At 40.8% G+C, this 21,494-nt stretch overlaps 1 protein-coding gene and 2 pseudogenes across 2 annotated transcripts; 2 read left to right on the top strand and 1 right to left on the bottom strand.

Annotated features, from left to right (window-relative positions):
- Positions 1 to 21,494, bottom strand: part of LOC143847925 (disease resistance protein RPM1-like) — a 100,049-nt pseudogene that overhangs the window by 45,660 nt on the left and 32,895 nt on the right.
- Positions 1,374 to 6,782, top strand: LOC143848832 (disease resistance protein RPM1 pseudogene; annotated as a pseudogene). The gene is made up of 3 exons (XR_013235481.1): positions 1,374 to 1,985; positions 2,251 to 4,643; positions 6,360 to 6,782. The product of XR_013235481.1 is annotated as a disease resistance protein RPM1 pseudogene (transcript).
- LOC143848714 (disease resistance protein RPM1-like) lies at positions 8,097 to 10,138 on the top strand. Its single transcript, XM_077357710.1, has one exon. The coding sequence runs from the start codon at positions 8,200 to 8,202 to the stop codon at positions 9,064 to 9,066; it is 867 nt and encodes a 288-aa protein (XP_077213825.1). The 5' UTR covers positions 8,097 to 8,199; the 3' UTR covers positions 9,067 to 10,138.

Raw genomic sequence — 21,494 nt, 5'->3', positions numbered from 1 at the left:
CTAAGCTTGCATAGTGTGCCATTTTCTTGTTTAAGTTCAAAACCATTTCCATGTATAAGTTTATATGGTAATAAATTTTACAGGTATCCAATTCCAAAGAAGCCATAGGTTAACCATCACTGCAAATGAGTGTAAGTAAAAGTGATTTACAATGGAAATTAATATCATAAACTACTTAAAAAGAAATGGTAGCCACACCAATCCTCAACTCAACTCAACTAAGCCTTCGGGCCAAACTAGTTGGGGTCGGCTGTAACCACACCAATCCTAATTAGCCTAAATGATGGGGGCTATAACAAACTAAAGGCTGGCCCATCACTTTCCCCGTCACATTGGTAGACCTGGAAAACGGGCGGGTTGGGTTGGGTTGGGTTACCTGTGGGTCTTGCGGGTGCTGGTCAAATGGTTTGGGTAAAAAATGACCAGCATCCCTATGAGTCACATTGGTAGACCTGGAAAACGGGCGGGTTGGGTTGGGTTACCTGTGGGTCTTGCGGGTGCTGGTCAAACGGTTTGGGTAAAAAATGACCAGCATCCCTATGAGTCAGCATTTAGGTGACCCACACCCACTGCGGGTGGGTTGGGTCAAACCGCGGGTAACCCGCAACTTTTTGCCAAAGAGTATTTTGTTTTTGGTCAATAAGGAAATTATAGCAACAATCCTTTTTTGCTATAGTTTCCTTATTGACCAAAAACAAAATACCCTTAGAAAATGCCTGGAGTGCCCCTATTGCAAACGAACAACTTATGCCAGGTTGCATTTCCTCTTAATCTAGACCGTTCATTTCTCTTTTTCTTTGATCTTACGGTTTGTATGGATTGCTTCTCAATGAAGTAACACAAAATGCTTGGAGTACCCTCCAAAAGAGAGAAATCCTCGTGCGGTCGGTATCTACTCGAACCAAAAAAAGGAAAAAGAAAAAGAAAATGCAGGTATACGCGGGTTCATCCGACCCAACCAATGTTTTGGCGAGTTGGGTGACCCACAGATCAATTTTGATAGGTCACTCAAATGCCAACCCACACCCTCAAATTTGCGTGCGCGTTGGGTCGACCCACGAGCAAGGGTCGACTTTGCCAGGTCAACACATTAATTGGGTGGGCCCATCACTTGACGAAAACCTCCTCTTAATTATACGAGACAAAATATGAGCAGGCAAAAGTCAAAGGGTGGGAGCCACTTGCTCAAAAAAGTCTGAACCATTGAATGTCCTACCTTCATCGGACGATTATGACCCTCAAATAAATTGAAGGGACGATCATGTGGGCGGCTACAATAAAAGAGCTGTGTAGTGGCAGGCGTCTTAGGTGTGGTGCAAAAAGGAGACACGTGGAAAGAAAACATTCAACATATTATATTGCTTGGACTGGGTTCCCCATTGTTTGGTTAAAGCAAAAGCCAAAAGAAGAGACTTCCAATTGCAGATAAAATTTGAAGTTTGAAGAAAAAAAAGTGCAGAAATTTGAAGGTTGAGAGAGTGAAGAAGCTAAAAATGGCAGATGGTGGTGTTGTGAGCGCTTTTGTGGGGAGTATAGCGGTCGGAGCTTTAAGCTTTTTGCTTAGAAAAATCTCCGAAGAAGCATCGTTGTTAGGAGGAGTGGGAGGGGAAATAGATGAAATGAAACGTGAGCTAGAGAGCATGCAATCCTTCCTCAAGGATGCTGAAAAAAAGAAACAGTTGAATGAAGGAGCTAAAAAATGGACAATGGAAGTAAGAGATGTGACATATGAAGTAGAAGATATCATAGACGAGTTCATCCATTGCGTGGAAAAGCCACGAGGATGCGTCCACCAAGCTATTCGCCTTCCGAAGACCTTTTCTGAGAGCCATAAATTTACCTCCCAACTACAAGATATCAAGAAAAAGGTTCATAGCATCTCCGAGAGGAGAAGTCGATATGGTCTGGAGAAGATTGAAGAAGGATCATCATCAACTTCAAACGATGATGATAACGAAAGATGGCGAAGGCATGCAGCTGTTAAAGTATAAAAGATTAAATACTGCCTTTCTCCACAGCTTGAGCTATTGGAGAAGTTGGTAAATTAACATGGTATCAGAGCAAATGCCTGGGTTCAAACCTCCTTGATGGCAAAATCCACATGCAATGGCTAAACTCAAAAGTGGGGCCACATGTGCCACGTGTAGGCCAACCCTAGAAAGTGGGGCCACACGTGAGGGGGAGTGTTAAAGTATAAAAGATTAAATACTGCCTTTCTCCACAGCTTGAGCTATTGGAGAAGTTGGTAAGTTAACAGCAGCAGCATCGACATTTTTCATCAAACCAGAAGATATTGTGGGACTAGAGAAAAACAAGAATATGCTAGTCGGATGGTTGACAAGAGAAGAAGCACCACTCATGTTATATGCTGTGGTAGGAATGGGTGGTTTGGGCAAAACCACCCTTGTCACTCAAGCATACGAAAGCCAAGCCGTTAAGAAGCATTTTCACTGTTGTGCATGGATCTCGGTTTCCCAAGCTTATCAAATTGAAGAGCTTCTCAAAAGCTTGATCAAAGAATTTTTCAAGGCGAACAAGGAGGCCCCTCCAAAGGAAATTGACAGTATGGATTACAGACAACTACGTGCGAGGACCATTAGCTATTTGCGAGGAAAAAGGTACGTGGTTGTTTTGGATGATGTGTGGTCTGTAAAGGTTTGGTCTAGTATAGGTGATGCATTTCCTGATGATAAATGTGGAAGTAGAGTCCTACTTACAACTAGAAAAGAGGACGTGGCTTCTTTTCCTTCCTCTTCCTTAGGAGGAAATCAAAGTCGTGTTCTGAACCTTAAGCCTCTACAAGATGAAGAGGCTTTTGCCTTGTTTTGTAAGAGGGCCTTTCCGAACATTCCTGATAGAATTTGTCCAAGAGAGTTGGAGTCATCAGCTCGACACATTGTGGGAAAGTGTGAAGGCTTACCACTTGCAATTGTTGCTGTAGGTAGTATCATGGCACTAAAAGATAAAACCATGCTGGAATGGAAGAAATTCGAAGACAGTATCGGTTGGGAAATTAGCAACAATCCAATGCTTGAAAGTGTGAAGAGCAGCATCTTGTTGCTTAGCTTCAATGATTTACCCTACTACCTTAAACATTGTTTCTTGTATTGTAGCATTTTTCCAGAGGATCATCTGATTAATAGGGGAAGGTTAACCAGATTATGGGTTGCAGAAGGCTTTGTAGAAGAAAGGAGCGGCTTGACTTTGGATGAGGTAGCAGAAGACAACCTTAAGCAACTCATTTCTCGGAACATGCTGCAAGTTGCAAAGACAAATGCAATTGGAAGAGTGAAAGCATGCAGAATGCACGATCTTATGCACGAGTTAGCTCTATCAACATCCAAGAAAGAGGGCTTTTCAACGGTATATGATGGGAAAGAAGCAAGTGTACTGGGTGGCACAACCCGCCGCCTATCAATGCATAAAATCAGTGATAATGTTCCAGCAAGCATGATATCTCGTCTTCGTTCCTTCTTTATGTCTGTGAATGAGATTGTTCCGTCGTCTACTTTCATTAAAATAGCATCAAGCTTTAGATTATTAAGGGTGTTAGATCTTCAGGAATCTTCAATTCAGAGTGTGCCGGATATAATCGGTGATTTATCTAGTTTACGTTACCTGAATTTAAGGAAAACTAAAGTTGGAGAGCTTCCCAAATCTTTGGGGAAGCTTTGTAAACTTCAAAGTCTTGATATTAGGGAGACCTACATAAAGTGTCTGCCACGTGAAATATTTGAGCTGCAGAACTTACGGCATCTATTAGCACAACCAGTTCATCATAACGAGGGCACTCATATTATTCGTGGCGTGCAACTTTCAACAGGAATATGGAAGTTAAAAAGCTTACAAACTCTTTATAACATCGAAGCAGAAGGGCGTATACTTGGGGATGTTGGGAAATTGACCCAATTAAGAAAGTTTGGAATTACAATGGTGAGAAGGGAGGATGGAAGAGAGTTAAGTGCCTCCATAACACAGATGAAATCCCTTCTCACATTGGGTGTAAAAGCTACCAATGATAAAGAACCACTTGAGTTCGAATCGTTTTCTCCTCCACCCCTTCTTCAAAGATTCGATTTGTCTGGATTTTTGGGGAGGGCACCCAATTGGCTTGGCACCCTTGAGAATCTCACACGTTTGACTTTGAGGTATTCTCGACTACGTGAAGACCCACTTGTTTCCCTCAAAGCACTGCCTAATCTTACTTACCTTCTTTTATTAAAGGCATACGATGGGGACGAATTATGCTTCAAATGTGGAGACTTCCCTAAACTCAAGGAACTATTATTGCATGACTTTATTCCATTGAATTTTATACTGATGGAGTGGGGTACAATGCAGACGCTAGAACGGTTAGAATTGGCCAGTTGTGGTGAGTTGATGATGCTGCCTTGGGGCATTGAATACCTTACTACCCTCAAACAGCTAAATCTATTCAACATGCCAGAGCAACTGGTGGAGAGGCTACGGACAGATCAAAGCGAGGACCGTCTCAAGGTTTCTCATATCCCCGAGATCAGAAATATTTATTTAATAGGAGGGGAAGTGCACTTTGAAGACCTGTCATAGAGACTTATTCTTCCTACTGCTATGCTTTGTCCAAAGGATGCTTGTCTGGAAATAAAATGGGAGTGTGACACAAGGTAATTAGTGTTCATCAAAATGCTTTCACGATATTATTATTTGGGATTTGCACAGGAATTTTGAAAAAAGCCATTTCTCGGCTCACCTTTTCATGAGAGAACAACCACCTAGCAGTAGATTATGTCCGATTCGATTGATTCATCTGAGGTGGTTGGTCTCTCCCGAAAAAGTGAGCCACGAAATTGATTTTTGTGAAATTGCCCATCAAATCCCTTCTTATTATTAATTGTTCTTATTATGGTTACACATTTTATTCATAATTGAAACATAAGCTTCACATAGCAGTTTTGAGGGCAATCTTTCTAGATGTAATCTCAATATATTCTCTACTTCCCTGTTTTTATGCGAATTGAGTTATCATCCGAAAGAGGTAATTTCATCTTCAGAAACTGTTTAGGATTAAGATGTTCTTACAAACATAGGTGAAATGCACTTTCATCTCTTTTTTCCCCCCTCATGAAGCTAGAATGCCTTCTATTTCTAGGGTTACTATAATATTTTCCCCAAAAGGCCTGCATTCTCAAGGGGGCAAATTGTTGGATTGTGTGGCCACCAGCCTTCGATCGAAGATCCATGATGATTTGGTTGATCATTGATTGCCATTATCACATGACAAACTCTAGACACATTGCATACATCCACATGCATTGATTTCTAAAATTGTATTATTTGGTATAAAAATCAATATATAAATGGGTGTCTTTATCAATTACACGGCATGTGCATTGGGGATTTTAGGAGAGAATGAGTCATACCACATTACCTGGTTGATTTATCGTGATCTGGATGACTCATCGTATGGTGGGTTACAAATACACCACCCATTGTGAGAGGGTTAGTTAGCTTGAGTGTGTGGTGGAGACAAAGAGGACCTGGAAAAAAAGGGGGGGAGTGCACATCCTAGAAAATAGGAGAAAAAACATCTCTTTGAGAAGAACTGAAACAAACACAAATTTGAAAAATAATTTTTCAATTCCTTATATATTATTTGTAAATATTTTGACAAAATCAAAATTATTTATCAGAGCACCTCAAGCGAGATGTGCTTTGAGTTTTTCCTAGAGGCATATGGCACAAGTGCATTGAATTAAGAGTGAACTTATATGGGATGATTATGATAATGAATAATGTGGCAAGAGGTTCCAGAGCAGAGTCAGAGCAGCATCTTGAGTAGAAGATACTAGTTTGTAGGCATTAGTATCCTTCATCTATCCATTCAACTCTTCCATTCATCTTATTTCTTTTAGCATCAAAATTTATTCGTCAATTTAGCATAATTTCAAGGAATCTCCATGAAATTCTCAATGTCATATTTATCATTCTTAAAGCCGCTTGTGCATCTGGTAAGGGCATTTTTCTAAATCCATCATAATTCTTTACAAATTGCTCTAATATCATGTAGAGTGGCTGACATAGAGCTGGATCCCTTTTTGTTAGTTAGGAATTCCTGACACTATTGCACCTCTTCTTAAAGGTCAACCTGAAACATATCATAAAATTTAGATCATATATGAAGAGTAACTCTTTCTAATAAGGAAAAATCATTAGATGAACCTGTGACTTCTTTCTAGCCTTAGAAATCTTAACTGTATCTTGAAAGGATGACCATCACTGCAAATATCTCTCTAACTGCTTACCCATGCCTTTGTGACGTGTTTGTTCCTAATTTTATCCATTGCAATTCACTGTTTTTGTTGTGTTTTACCAATACGCAGTTATCATGCCATTTCTTTGGGGATCTTCTAGAGTCTATAATCATGGATGTCGCATCGGAATGCCACTGAGTTGCTTGGTCAGGCCTTGATCGTAATTTAGGAGAAGAAGAAGAATTGTGACTCTTAGGAAAGACTATGATGTGGTTCGCTGATCCTAGCAATAGTTGTGAAACAAACAGCAAGTATGTAGTCGACATACTACCCATCTCTCCTTTGCAAATGAGAAATTTAAGTGGATGAATTGTGATCGATCTGTCATGGTTGGAAGGTTTGCTTCTCATTTGGAGAAGTGCATGAGGAAGGTTGGTTTCTGTAAGGACTGATTCTAGCAAGTTAACTATATCTGTATATGTATTTGTGTATATACCTTTTTGTTTTTCAAATTGTATTGCTGTTACTTGGCAGGAAGGTTTGTTCGATCCTCTTGGCTGCATTATTTGTTTTTGGGTTGTCATTAAGGCCCAGTTTGTTTTGGATTTTGAGAACCGATTATCAGTCCAAAACTGATTATTGGACTCAAATTTACATTTAATATTGAATCCAATAATCAGTTCTGGACTCACAATCGCTTCTCAAAATCATAAACAAACAGGGCCTAAACTATCAATACTAGTTAATAACAATTTCATTTTGTGCAATGTATGGGTAAAATGCATACAGTTTGCACTTGTGGGTTCCATTTTGAAGTATCTGTCTAGCGGTTTTGTATGTTTGCTAATACTACTTGCAAGAGTACTTCTACCCATTATGAATGAGCCATGAAGTTGCAGGGAAAGTATCATCTGAACTTGCATTGAGAAATGTATAGAAATGTCAAGGGAGCACTTCCTTCGGCAGGTTCTTATAAATGGAATTTTCACAAGGAAAGAACCATTTCAAAGCTTCACACAGAGCCCATGTCAGAGCTTCACATGAAGCCCTTGAGTTATTGACATTTTCAAAGGCCCTCCCATGTGTTATCTAATTTAGAGTCCACTTCTAATGGTAAATTAAAATTCTTCAAAAAATATTTCTTCTGAGTTTGCTTTTCAATGACCTGCCCTGTGTGCTGAGCTTCCCAGACTCCTCTCTGTTTCCCAACCCTTCATTTGTTTTACACTTGTCTATTTGACTGGTGCTATTCCAAAAAAGCAATCCACAGCCAATGGAAGCTTAAAATGACAAGAGTGGATTTTGAGAACCGATTTTGAGTCCCAAAAGGTGATTATTGGACACAAGACTGCATTTATTTTCAGTCCAATAATCAGCTTGGGACTCAAAATCGGTTCTCAAAATCCAAAAGGCCCGGGCCTTCTGAGAATGTTAATTGTTTTTTAGCAGATAAAACAGAATCTGGAAAGGCCTGGAGAGGTACTGCTTGTGAAAACAGAAGTTAAGAAATCCCCAAACCCCATGTAAAGATAATTAAAAACATTTGTGTGGGTGTCATCACATGTAAAAGATGGCCGAGAAATTGATGTGAAGAGGGTGGGAGAAAAAAAACACAAGAAAGAATGGTTCTGTGCGTTGACTCAGTCGGGGTCAACTAAGGAGTCTAGCAAAATGACTGAAGTACCCATACCACGACCGAAAGGTGTTTGTGAGATTCTGGCTGCCAATGACCAGTAATATGGTGATGGTAGAAGAAGGGTATTTTTGTTAATTTCAACTTTGTTTTTATTTTTAGAGGGAAACCGCGTTGTATATAAGTACTTACAGATCGCATCTTAGAGAGGGCGCTGGATGAATTGTAAAGAATGGTCATATTATATTATATATTGGGTATGCTAAATCAAAAGGAAACTATGAATTGCATAAAATTTCAAGGTTGAAGGTATTGAGAAAATTTCAAAAGGAAACTATGAATCAAAAGGAAACTACGATGGCCGGAAGTGTATTGAGGGGGTCCATGTGCTTTTTGCTTCATAAATTAGCCGAGGAAGCATCGCTCTTACAAGGAGTCAGTGGGGAATATGTTGAAATCAAAAGCGAGCTAGAGAGCATGCAATCCTTTCTCAATGATGCTGAGAAAAAGGAACATTTGAATGAAGGAGCTAGAAATTGGATGATAGAAGTGAGAGATGTGATATATGAAGTGGAGGATATCATCGACGAGCTCAAACATCACATGGAAAACCAACAAGGAGGTCTCCTCCACTTTTTCAGGACCATTTTTGTGAGGCATCAATTAGCCACTCAACTACAAGATATAAAAAAGAAGGTTCATAACATTTCGGAGAGGAGAAATCGATACGGTCTCGAGAAGATTGAAGAAGGATCGGCATCAAATGATGATAGCGTAAGATGGCATCGGTATGCAGCATCATCATTTTTCCTCAAGGAAGACGATATTGTGGGAATGGAGAAAAATAAAGATTTGCTACTTAGATGGTTGACAAGAGAAGAAGCACCACTCATGTTATGTGCAGTGGTAGGAATGGGTGGTTTGGGTAAAACCACCCTTGTCACTCAAGCTTACAATAGCCAAGCCGTTAAGAAGCATTTTCACTGTTATGCATGGATCTCGGTTTCCCAAGCTTATCAAATTGAAGAGCTTCTCAAAAGCTTGATCAAAGAATTGTTCAAGGTGAACAAGGAGGCCGCTCCGAAGGAAATTGACAAGATGGATTACAGACAACTAGTTGAGTCGACCATTAGCTATTTGCAAGGAAAAAGGTATGTGGTTGTTTTGGATGATGTGTGGTCCGTAGATGTTTGGTCTAGTTAAAGTGTTGCATTTCCCGATGATACATGTGGAAGTAGGGTTCTACTTACAACTAGACACGAAGGCGTAGCTTCTTTTCCTTCCTCTTCCTTAGGAGGAAATCGAAGTCGTGTTTTGAACCTTAAGCCTCTACAAGAAGAAGAGGCTTTGGCCTTGTTTTGTAAGAGGGCTTTTTCGAATGTTCCCAATAGAAGTTGTCCAAGAGAGTTGGAGGCATCAGTTCGACACATTGTGGGAAAGTGTAAAGGCTTACCACTTGCAATTGTTGCTGTAGGTAGTAACATGGCACTAAAAGATAAAACCATGCTGGAATGGAAGATATTCGAAGACAGTATCGGTTGGGAAATTAGCAACAATCCAATGCTTGAAAGTGTGAAGAGCATCTTGTTGCTTAGCTTCAACGATTTGCCCTACTACCTTAAACATTGTTTCTTGTATTGTAGCATTTTTCCAGAGGATCATCTAATTACAAGGACACGGTTAATCAGATTATGGGTTGCAGAAGGCTTTGTAGAAGAAAGGAGCGGCTTGACTTTGGATGAGGTAGCAGGAGACTACCTTAAGCAACTCATTTTTCGGAACATGCTGCAAGTTGCAAAGACAAATGCAACTGGAAGAGTGAAAGCATGCAGAATGCACGATCTTATGCGCGAGTTGGCTCTATCAACATCCAAGAAAGAGGGCTTTTCAACGGTATATGATGGGCAAGAAGTAAGTGTGGGTGGCAGAAGCCGCCGCCTATCAATGCATAAAATCAGTGATAATGTTCCAGCAAGCATGAGTATATCTCGTCTTCGTTCCTTCTTTATGTTTGTGAATGAGATTGTTCCTTCGTCTACTTTCATTAAAATAGCATCAAGCTTTAGATTATTAAGGGTGTTAGATCTTCAGGAATCTTTAATTCAGAGTGTGCCGGATATAATCGGTGATTTATCTGGTTTACGTTACCTGAATTTAAGGAAAACTAAAGTTGGAGAGCTTCCCAAATCTTTGGGGAAGCTTTGTAAACTTCAAAGTCTTGATATTAGGGAGACCTACGTAAAGTGGCTGCCACATGAAATATTTGAGCTGCAGAACTTACTCCATTTATTAGCAAAACCAGTTAATAACGAGGGCACTTATATTTTTCGTGGCGGCATGCAACTTCCAACAGGCCTCCAACCCTCCGGACCCTGGGGGTCAAAATATTTTAGATTTCAGTTCTGCTGAAGCTTTCGCAGAGAGCTTGAGGCAGACGAAACCCCACCCGAGGAATCCTCCTCAAATCTGTAGAGAAGACAAGCTGGGAAAAACTCCTGATCTCGTCTCAAAAGTAATAAGGGAACTTGAAGAAGAGTTCGGATTTGAAAAACTCAAGAACACAAGTTCCCTGACTTCCGTCCAGCAGCTCCCCCCGGAGACCCCTCCTCCATGGCTCTTTCAAGCAGATAAAATATCAAATTAAAAATCGACAGAGGGCCCAAGCCCTTCAAGGATCTCCGACAACCGTCTGTCTACTGCAGACCTTGAAAGGTTCCACTCATCCTCGACTAATAGCTCTGGTAAGAATAAGAAAAAAAAAAAAAAAAAGCAATCGCAGGCAAATGATGCAGGTAGCTTGGAGAAAAAGAAGAACCAGGAAAAAAAGGTGCAAGACCCCAAGCTCTTGCAAACCCAAAACTCTATTGACTATGATGTTGAAACCATCAGTGAATACAGGGCCCCCCCTCCCCCCTGCATAAATCAGTTTCTTTTTCATGATGTACCAGGCCCCAAGGAGAGCTCAAGCTTGAAGATGATTTCCCAATGTAGTATGGCTAACCTATCTTCGGAACCCAGCCCCAAAAAAGGAAATTTTCTTAACCGTAGTTGCTCTGGTCAGAATAGAGAACCCGAGGAGAATTTTACCCAGACAAATGAAGTAACCGTGCAATTCCCCCCCTTAACCGTTGGTCCATCTATCACACCCCAGACTATTAACTTTGACAGCCTCGAGTTTCCAAACCTGGAAGGAGCAGAAACTTCTACTTTTCATAATTTGAAGGGCCATACCGCTCCCAATCTTGAAAATACCCCTAGTACATCACAGGAAAATGCTGCAAGCCCACACCTTCAAGAAACTCGAACTGATGCTCCAACTCAAAATCCCCCCAAAACCAGTAATCCATGGCGATCCCTTTTTGAGCAGAAAAAAGGCACTGTAATAACTAAATTGAAATTTGTGAAACCCCACGCTGATGAGCAGGGGAATAGGCAAATCCTCTTCCAGGAAGAAGAAACCACAAGAATAGCAAGCAAATGGCAGAACTCTTTGGTTGGCTACTTTATCGGTAGACGCCCATACTTCATGAATCTCCGAGAAAACCTAATGAGGAAGTGGAAGCTGAAAGGTGAGTTGTGTCTATACACCCTGAGTAAGGGATTTTATCTCTTTCATTTTACCTGCCCGGAGGATTGCAACTATGTGCTGGAATCAGGTGAACATTCATATGACGGAAGGCCGCTCGTTCTCAGGAAATGGTATCCAGGTATGCTTCTGGAAAAGCTCGAACTCACTTCAGTTCCCATCTGGATTCGGCTCCCCGGACTACCTCTTCAATTCTGGAGCGCCGACGGGATCAGTAAAATAGCAAGTTACATCGGACATCCCCTCTATATGGACTCACAAACTGCTGAACAAACCAGACTAAGCTTTGCAAGGCTCTGTGTGGAAGTTGAGGCTGGAGATCCATATCCTGACACTATTCCAATCCACTCATCTACAGGCATCCATTATCAAATTGTCGAATATGACTGGAGGCCAAATGCTTGCAAGTGCTGCAAGAATTTTAGTCATCAAACCGAAGCTTGTCCCAAGAGCACCCAGCCAAATGATCCAAAACCGAGAAGCCTGCCCCAAAAACAGGAATGGAGACCGGTATGCTCCATAAGACAATCTCTTGTAGAGGAGCCCACTGTCATTCCTCCTACTATCACCCAAAAGAGTTCTGCCAACGACCTTCAAGCGACGAGCGTTGTCCTCCGTAACAGCTTCTCTTCTCTGGTCGAGGAGGACAGCACTGTAGATCTCTGCGGTGATGGAGTTGATGACCCAAATGAACCCGGCAAAAAAGGCCCCATCCCTGGTGAAGAATCTTCAGAAAAGCATACTCAACAACCCCAAATTCTCCCTGAGGAAAGCTCAACAGTATTGCCAGCTGAAGTAGACAACTCAGAGAAACTTAATCTGCACCCCTGCAAGACCAGCCAAATGGAAAATTCAGAGTCTCAAACTACACCGGCGGAGGACCAGTCATCTGGATCAGATGAAGAAAATCTCTTCCCTGCGCTCAAGAATAAGTGGTCCCCAGGCCTCCCAAACAAAAATGAATATGAGAAGACAACTGTAAATCCTTATTCAGCTGACCCTCTAAAGAGAGTAGATTTAGAAAATGTCCAGAGGCTTGAGCTGAGACCAAATCAACTTGTCACTAGCTTTGGATCTGGTATTTCTCAAAATCATTTGCCTTCTAGCAACTCTTCTGAACTTTGCTCTTCTGAGAGCCCCCTTCAAACTCCCCCCAACAGTTCTCAATGAAAGCTATTGCCTCTTGGAATATAAGAGGAATCTGCTCCTGGAGAAAAAAGGGTGAGGTTAAAAATTTGATCAGAGGTTCAAATGTGCCTATATGCTGTCTTCAAGAAACCAAAGCAAAAGAGCCGATGATGAAAGACCATGTATATGACATTTGTGATTCTTGGAATTCTTTTGGCAACTACAACCATGTGATTAAGGGGCGGATTTGGATTCTGTGGGATCCGGACCGCGTTAAGCTTGACATCCTAAGGGATTCGAGCCAATTCATCCATGCTAGTGTCAGGCTTTTACAAACCAATCAAGCTTTCAAGCTCACTGTTGTCTATGGCAGAAACTACGGGGGTGATCGTAAAATTCTCTGGCAAGATTTAAAAAGCCTGAATTCGACTATCCAAGACCCGTGGATTGTGATGGGAGATTTTAATGTAATCAGGGATCACTCTGAGAGATCATATGGTGCTCTTCACAACCAGCATGACATTGAAGATTTTAATGATTGCATCAATAGCTGCTCTTTGATGGATCTCCGCTCGATTGGCCATCCTCTGTCTTGGAATAACAGAGCCACTGTCTCTGAAAGGAAATATGCCCGTCTTGACAGAGCTCTGATAAATGATCTCTGGCTGCAGCACTTCCCACTTGCTTTTGCTGAGTATAGACCACCTGGAATTTCTGACCATAGCCCAATTGTTGTAAATCTCAGAGAATATAACAGTCTTGGGCCAAAGCCATTCCGGTTCATGGACATGTGGCTCGAGGACTCTTCTCTCTACCCTGTGGTGGAGCAGGCATGGGCTCTTAAAGTCTTGGGGAACCCAATGTACAGGTTGGTGCAGAAGCTTAAAGAAGTGAAAAGGCTTTTACTCACCTGGAACAAAGATGTTTTTGGCCGAGTGGATATAATCCTCCCTCTTGCGAGAATTAAGCTGGAAGAAGTGCAGAACAGATTGGCTTTAAACCCAGCGGATCATTCCATAAGAGATGAAGAAATCATTGCCCGAGATGAATTCCTAAGTGCTTCTGAAAAAGAAGTGTCTATGATGAAACAGAAATCCAGAATTGATTGGTTGTGCCAAGGGGATACTAACTCAAAATTCTTCCATGCGGCTGTAAAGATGAGATATCACAGAAATCAAATCATGGCAATGGAGCGTGAAGATGGCACTGTCTCCTTTGATCCAAGAGAAATCTCGAGTATTCTTGTTAGTTTCTATCAGAAACTCATGAATAAGTACCCCTCTCCTGCGTTCTGCACCCCAAATCCGATCAAAAAGATTTCTGAAGAGGAAAATGCTTTTTTGACTCGGGATGTTTCCGCTGAAGAAGTGAAAGAAGCGGTTTTTAAGGCGGATGGTGACAAAGCTCCCGGACCCGATGGCTTCAATGGAAACTTCTTTAAAAGATTCTGGTACCTGGTGGGAAACGACTTCACTCTAGCAATTCAGAATTTTTTCATCAAAGGTCAGATGCTCAAAGAACTCAACAACACCTTCATCTCACTCATTCCGAAGGGACCAGATGCCTCCTCACCAAGTAAATTCCGGCCAATATCTCTTTGTAATGTTGTCTACAAGACAATTACAAAAATCTTGGCTGGGAGACTTAAATCAGTGATCAACAAGCTTGTGAGTCAAAATCAGTCTGCTTTCATCCCAGGGAGACTGATACAAGACAATATTCTTCTCACTCATGATGTATTACACAACTTCCACCTTCAGTCGAAAGTCTCTGCAATGTGTGTGAAGATAGACCTTGCCAAGGCCTTCGACAATGTAAAAAGAGAAGCTCTTCTCAATTTCATGCAGAAGCAGGGTTTTAACAGCAAGTGGTGCAACTGGATAGCTGAGTGCATTCAAACTCCCACCTTCTCTATCCTTGTAAATGGCACCCCCCAGGGGCATTTCTCATCGTCGAATGGAATTCGCCAGGGAGATCCGCTTTCGCCACTTCTCTTTTGCCTTGCTATGGAAATGCTGACAAGAATATTTGATAGTGCCCTCCAAAAAGGTAAAATCAAAACTCCCTTTAATCAGGGAGTAGTTGCAATTACTCATGTTCTATTCGCTGATGACCTTATGGTCTTCACAGAAGGAACACTTGAGTCAGCTAAGGGTGTCCTCTCTTGCCTTAAGAAATTCTATAAATGTACAGGCCTTCAGGCCAATTTTTCAAAATGCGAAATTTTTTTCTCAGGGACAAGTTCCTCTGTTAGAAGGAAAATCAGAGAGAAGCTGAACATTCCTGAAGGAACCTTTCCAATAAAATATCTGGGCCTTCCCCTAACTACCTCGAGGCTAACTTCGAATGATTGCTTACCAATCATCTCCAAAGTGGTAAAAAAAATCAATTGCTGGTGCAATCGCTTCCTATCGATGGCAGGCAGAGTCGAATTAGTGAAGTCTGTAATCCAAACTTATCAAATATACTGGTCATCCTCATTCAATATCCCAAAGAGTACCATGGATAAGCTTGAGAAAATCTGCAGAGATTTTATCTGGGCGGGTGGGGAAGGGAAGAAGAAGGTGCACACGGTGGCCTGGGATGTTATTTGCAAACCAAAAAAAGAAGGAGGTCTAGGAGTTCGTAGCCTCAGGGATATTAACACTGCGCTCCGATGCAAGCTCTTGTGGGGGCTTCTCCAGGATAATAATTCATTATGGGCCTCTTGGATCAAAGCAAAGTATCTGAAAAACAAGAACATATGGACTGTTGGGATACCATCAAAGCCATCGTGGGCTTATAGAAGTATTTTAAATGCTAGGGAGATAATCAGAGGAAATATTTGCTATATTGTTGGAAATGAATCAGAGATTGATGTGTGGAACCAACCATGGCACCCGGCTGGGTCACTTGACAAATTGATCTTGAGATCAAGAGTTGATCACTCTCTCTCCTCCATCAAAAAGCTTGACGCCATTCATCACCTGGACTGCTGGCACCCCTTACTAGATAACGTGTCACTTCGCAGGGAAAAAGCAATCTTGATTAAAGCGCTGTTTCATGAAGACCCGAAGAACAGAGCAGTGTGGATGCCTTCAGTGGACGGAAATTTTTCGGTAAAAAGCGCCTGGTCTGAAATCAGAAAGAAGCATGCTAGTGTGAATTGGGCTTCTACTCTATGGTTTAGTGGCCATGTTCCTAGGCATGCTCTAATGGCTTGGAAGGCCCTTCATCTTAAGCTCCTTACCAGAGATCACATCATATTCAGAAACTCGTCCATCGATGAAAGATGCCCTCTCTGCCATTCTGAAAAAGAACCCATCGATCACCTTTTCTTTCGCTGTGGTTATTCTGCTTGGATTTAGAAATCCATCCTCAGGCTTTGTGGGTTTCATCGATCACTGAAACGAACTCTCAGGGCAGAGGAAGAGTGGATCCGCACCCAGTGGAGAGGCAAGGGTCAGAGTGCAGTAATCATCAGAGTTGCCTTTGCTGCTTCTATCTACAGATTGTGGAAAGAGCGTAATCGCAGAATTTTTGATAAAAAATTCAACCACAAAAGTGTGGTTCTTCAACAAATTTTAGATGATGTCAAGCTGAAAGTGCGAAGCCTCAACGTTTTTTATGATAGTGACGACCGAAAAATTCGGATGGCTAGTAACTTCGGCCTAAAATGCATCCGGAAGCTTAAACAGAATAAGTTCTGCAGATGGATTCCTCCAATTCGAGGGGAATACAAGCTCAACACCGATGCGTCCTTATCAGATGAAGGGGGAGGACTTGGGGGAACTCTTAGGGACTCGAATGGAGAGGTTCTTCATTGTTTCTCTGTGAACACTCAAAAGGACGAGATCTTCTCTCTGGAAATTAAGGCTATTTGCATTGGGGTGGAAGTGGCAAAAAGACTGGGGATCACACATCTGTGGATTGAAGCCGACTCAAATTTCGCCGTAAATTCCTTTGCAAAGCTCTCTGACCCGCCATGGAAGAATCTTTCTGAGATCAGTAAGTGTTGGAAATTTTTGAACACTATAGACCGGAGGATAACTCATATATGGAGAGAAGCAAATTCTGTGGCTGATCTTCTTTCAAAAAGGGACTACCCCTGTAAGAGTCTGAATATTCCTCTTCAATGTATTCCGAATTATCTGAGGGATTCCATAAGTAGAGATATATCTGGGGAGATGTATTTACGTTTGTAATGTTTTTTTGACTTTCCCTTATTGTTGAGCTCACGCTCTTGTTTGGCTCATGGAGCCCGAGCCATTGAGTTAGTTGTCCTTTGACAACTTCTCCTCCTTTCATGTAATTTTCTTTTTGGTTCAATATATCTGGTGGGGGTCTTGCCCAACCCCAGCTTAACCATCAAAAAAAAAAAAACTTCCAACAGGAATATCCAAGTTAAAAAGCTTACAAACTCTTTACAACATCGAAGCAGAAGGGGGTATAGCTGGGGATGTTGGGAACTTGACCCAACTAAGAAAGTTTGGAATTAAAAGGGTGAGAAGGGAAGATGGAAGAGAGTTAAGTGCCTCCATAACACAGTTGAAATCCCTTCTCACATTGAGTGTGATGGCAACTAATGAGGATGAAACACTAGAGCTTGAATCGTTATCTCCTCCGCCCCTTCTTCAAAAAATCACATTGTCTGGAGTTTTGGGGAGGGCACCCAAGTGGCTTGGCACCCTTGAGAATCTCACAGATTTGACTTTGAGGTGGTCTCGACTAAAAGGAGACCCACTTGTTTCCCTCAGACAACTGACTAATCTTGCTTGCCTTGTTTTAGCAAAGGCATACGATGGGCAGGAATTATGCTTCCTTGTTGGAGACTTCCCTAAACTCAAGAAACTAATGTTGAATCACATGATTCAATTGAAGTTTATAAAGATAGGGAAGGGAACACTGCAGAGCTTAGAAGAGTTACATTTGTCCCATTGTGGGGAATTGAAGAGGGTGCCTTGGGGCATTGAATACCTCACTACCCTCAAACAGCTAAGTCTATGGAAAATGCCAGAGCAACTGGAGGCGTGTCTGCTGAAAGATGGGTTCCTCATATCCCCATAATAAAAGTTATTTCTAGCAGTGCTTTCAAGAGTTGTCATAGAATTATTCGTCATACTGCTGCTACACTCTGCCGAAAAGGAATGCTTGTCAGAAAATAAATTGGAAGTGCGACACAAGGTAAGTGTTCATCTAATTAAATGCTTTCACGATGATTTCTTCACCCCTGGATGAGGGATGTGCTTTAACATGATTTGATGTCAAAAAGCGTTAAAGTTGCCCACAATTCACGTTGGGGGCGCATCCCTCGTACAGTCCGGGTGAAAAAATCGTCTCCCCCTTAATTTTGAAAGGTAAGGTATAATGTTAAAGGGGGTGAATTTACTTCCTTTATTATCAGGGATTTACCAGGAAATTTTGTAGAGAGCCATTTCTCTGCTTACCTTTTTCAGGAGAGAACAACCACCCAGCGGTAGATTTTGTCTGTTTCAATTGATTCAACTGAGGTGATTGTTCTCCTGAAAAAGTGAGCTGCAAAATTGGTTTTTTGAAATTGCCTAGCAAATCCATTATTATTATTATTAGGGCGATGATATTGTCACCCCCCCTAAATTACGCATTCGCTCCCCTTTTGGCTTGATTTGACGTCAAAAAGCATTAATAAGGGGGGCGAATGCGTACGCAGGGGGGGTGACAATATCATCGCCCTATTATTATTATTATTATTAATAAGGGAGATGATATTCTCACTCTCCCTGCATTACTTGCACGCTCCTCTTATGACGTGATTTTGACATAAAGTTGCCCACTTTTCACGTCAAATCACGTTATTAGGGGAGCGTGCAAGTAATGTAAAGGGGGTGAAAATATCATCACCTATTATTAATTGTGCTTACACATTTTATCCAGAATTGAAAACATTAGCTTTACATAGTAGCTTTGAGTACAATCTTTGTAGTTGTAATCTCAACACAGTTCTCTACTTCCATGTCTTTATGTGTATTGAGTTATCATCCGAAAGAGGTAATTTCTTCTTCAAAAACTGTTTGGGATTAAAATGTTCTTAGAACCATGGATGAAATGCACTTTTACCTCTCTCTTTTTTTCATCAAGCTAGAATGCCTTCTATTTCTAGGATTACTGTAACATTTTCCCCAAAAGGCCTGTATTTTGAAGGAGACAAATTGTTGGATTGTGTGGCCATCAGCCATCGATCGATCGGAGATCCGCGATGATTTGGTTGACAATTGATCGCGATCATTACATGACAAACTTTAGACATATATTGCACACATTCACATGCATTGATTTCTAAAATCGTAATTATAGTTGTTATTTTGTATAAAATCAATTTCTAAATGGGTGTCTTTATCAGTTCTATGGCATGTGAATTGGAGATTTTAGGAGAGAACGAGTCATGCCACATTAACTGATGATTTAGCATGGTCTGGATGTCTCATGAGGTGGCTGACAAATATCCCACCCAGTGTGAGGGGATTAGCTACCTTGCGTGCCTATGTATGATTGGTGTAGACAAAGAGCTCTAATCAGAGCCCTTGACTTGGAAACAAAACACCTAAAACATTTGTCATAGGGGAGAAAAAAGAAAATCCCCATGCGTTGCTATGTAATAGCAAAACAAACTACCAAAAAATAATTTCTCAATTCCTTATATATTATTTGTAAATGATGTGGGAAATTCAAAAATATTTATCAGAGCGCCTCAAGATGTGCTTCCATATTTGCTTTTGTTTGAGTTTTTCTTGAGGCATATGGCACAAATGCATTGAATTAAAAGTGGTTTTAAATGGGATGATTATGATAAATGATGTGGCAGATGTCCAGAGCAGAGTCAGAGCAACATGTTGAGTAGAAGATACTAGTTTGTAGGCATATTTGCATCCATCATCTTTCCATTTCAACTCTTTCATTACTGTTATTTCATTTAGCATCACATTTATACGTCAATTTGGCAGAATTTTAAGGAATTTCTGTGGAATTCTCAATTTCATATTTATCATTCTTAAAGCTGCAAGTGCATCTGGTACGAGCAATTTTCTAAATTCCATCATCATTCTTCGCAAAGTGCTCCAAATATCACGTCTGAGGGCTGACATAGAGTCGGTTCCCTTTTTGTTAGTAATAAATTCATAAAACTATCGCACCTGTTCTTAAAATTTGGGAAATGATAAATGCGCCCCTTTTCATCACCAGGGACACCCAACTGCAGTGCACGTGGAAATCAAATCCACTGAATCCTTCTGATTTAGATCATATAATTTAGATCATATATGAGGAGTAACTCTTTCTAGTAAAGGAAACTCATTAGATCAACACGTGACATCCTTCTGGCCTTAGAACTCTTGACTGTACCTTGAAAGGATGACCATTACTGCAAATGTGTGCCTAATTGTTTACTCATGCTTTTGTGACATGTTTGTTCCTAATTCTATTCATTGCATTTTCACTGCTTTATTGTGTTTTACCAATATGCAGTTATCATGCTATTTCTTTGGGGATCTTCTCAATTCCATAACCATGAATGTAGCATCGGAATGCCTTGATCGCAATTTAGAAGAAGAAGAAGAAGAAGAAGAAGAAGAAGAATAAGAATGGAGGCTCTCAGAACAGACTCTGATATGGGCCGGTATTCTGATCATAGCAATAGTAGTGAAACAAACAGCAAGTATGTAGTCGACATATTTGGACAAATAAATGAGATATTTAAGTGCATGAATTGTGGTCTATCTGTCATGGCTGGAAGAATTGCTCATTTGGAGAAATGCATGGGGAAGGTTGGTTTCTGTAATCACTTATTCCAGAAAGTCAATTATCTATTTATATATTTGTGTGCATAAAATATACCTTTCTTTTCAAATTTTATTGTTGTTACTTGCTGGAAAGTTTGCTCCATCCTCTTTGCTGCTTTATTTATTTTTGGCTTGTCAACACGACTAGTAATCGGTTCTCAAAATCCAAAACAATCTGGGTGGCCTAAATTATCAAGACTAGCTAATAATTTGAGTCCACTAATCAGTTTTGAACTAGTAATCGGTTCTCAAAATCCAAAACAAACTGGGCCTATGTTAAATTTTAAAGTGTATTTTTTGGGTAGTTTTATTTTATTTTTATTTTGAGTGATGTAATGAGGACAAAATTGTATTTTTGTGTCCATGGGCATGTTGGTCTTTTTGCCTAGCTTGTACATGTGTGAGCCACACATGTTTGCTTCATCTTTTCCCACGACGCACCTATTTCAAATTCAAACCCTTACTTGGAACTCCAAACCCACCACTTCCCTGAGCATTAAAGACACCATTTTCCCATACCTACTACCACTTACCAAAGCCATTACCTATCTACTTTTCATTAGACTAAGACTATTATCATTTACTTACTTCTGTAGAGATTCTCCACTAGCAAGACCTCCATTGAAGCTTTCTTCTTGAAGCTTTCTTCCTGACGCTTTCTTCTTTTTATTGTTCTTTATCTTATAGTGTTGTTCATTCTATCATATATTGAAACACATCAAATTTAGGCATTGTTCTTCTTCTGCATTGGTTGTTCATCTTGGGCTAGTGTAAACTTTGGTTTCACTATTTGAGAAGAGGATTTTCCGGTGTTGTGAAATCCGTCTTTCTCTATAGCCTAAACTATCAAGACTAGCTAATAACAATTTCATTTTGTGCAATGAATGGGTAAAATGCATTCGGTTTGCACTTGTGGTTTCCATTCTGAAGTATCTGTCTGGCGGTTTCGTTTGTTTCCTAATATTGCTTGCATGAATACTTCTGCCCATGGTTTATGAATGAGCCATGAAGTTACAGGGAAAGTGTCATTTGAACTTGTATTGTGAAATGTGTAGAAATGTCAACGGAGTATTTCCTTAGCCAGGTTCTTACAAATGAAAATTTCAAAAGGAAACAACCATGTC

The sequence above is a fragment of the Tasmannia lanceolata genome, unplaced genomic scaffold, assembly GCF_043159265.1.
Source record: "Tasmannia lanceolata isolate RefF3 unplaced genomic scaffold, GAP_Taslan_0.1 ptg000016l, whole genome shotgun sequence".
Lineage (NCBI taxonomy): Eukaryota > Viridiplantae > Streptophyta > Magnoliopsida > Canellales > Winteraceae > Tasmannia > Tasmannia lanceolata.
Note: the sequence above shows the minus strand (reverse complement) of the source record. Positions and strands in the feature narration are given on the sequence as shown.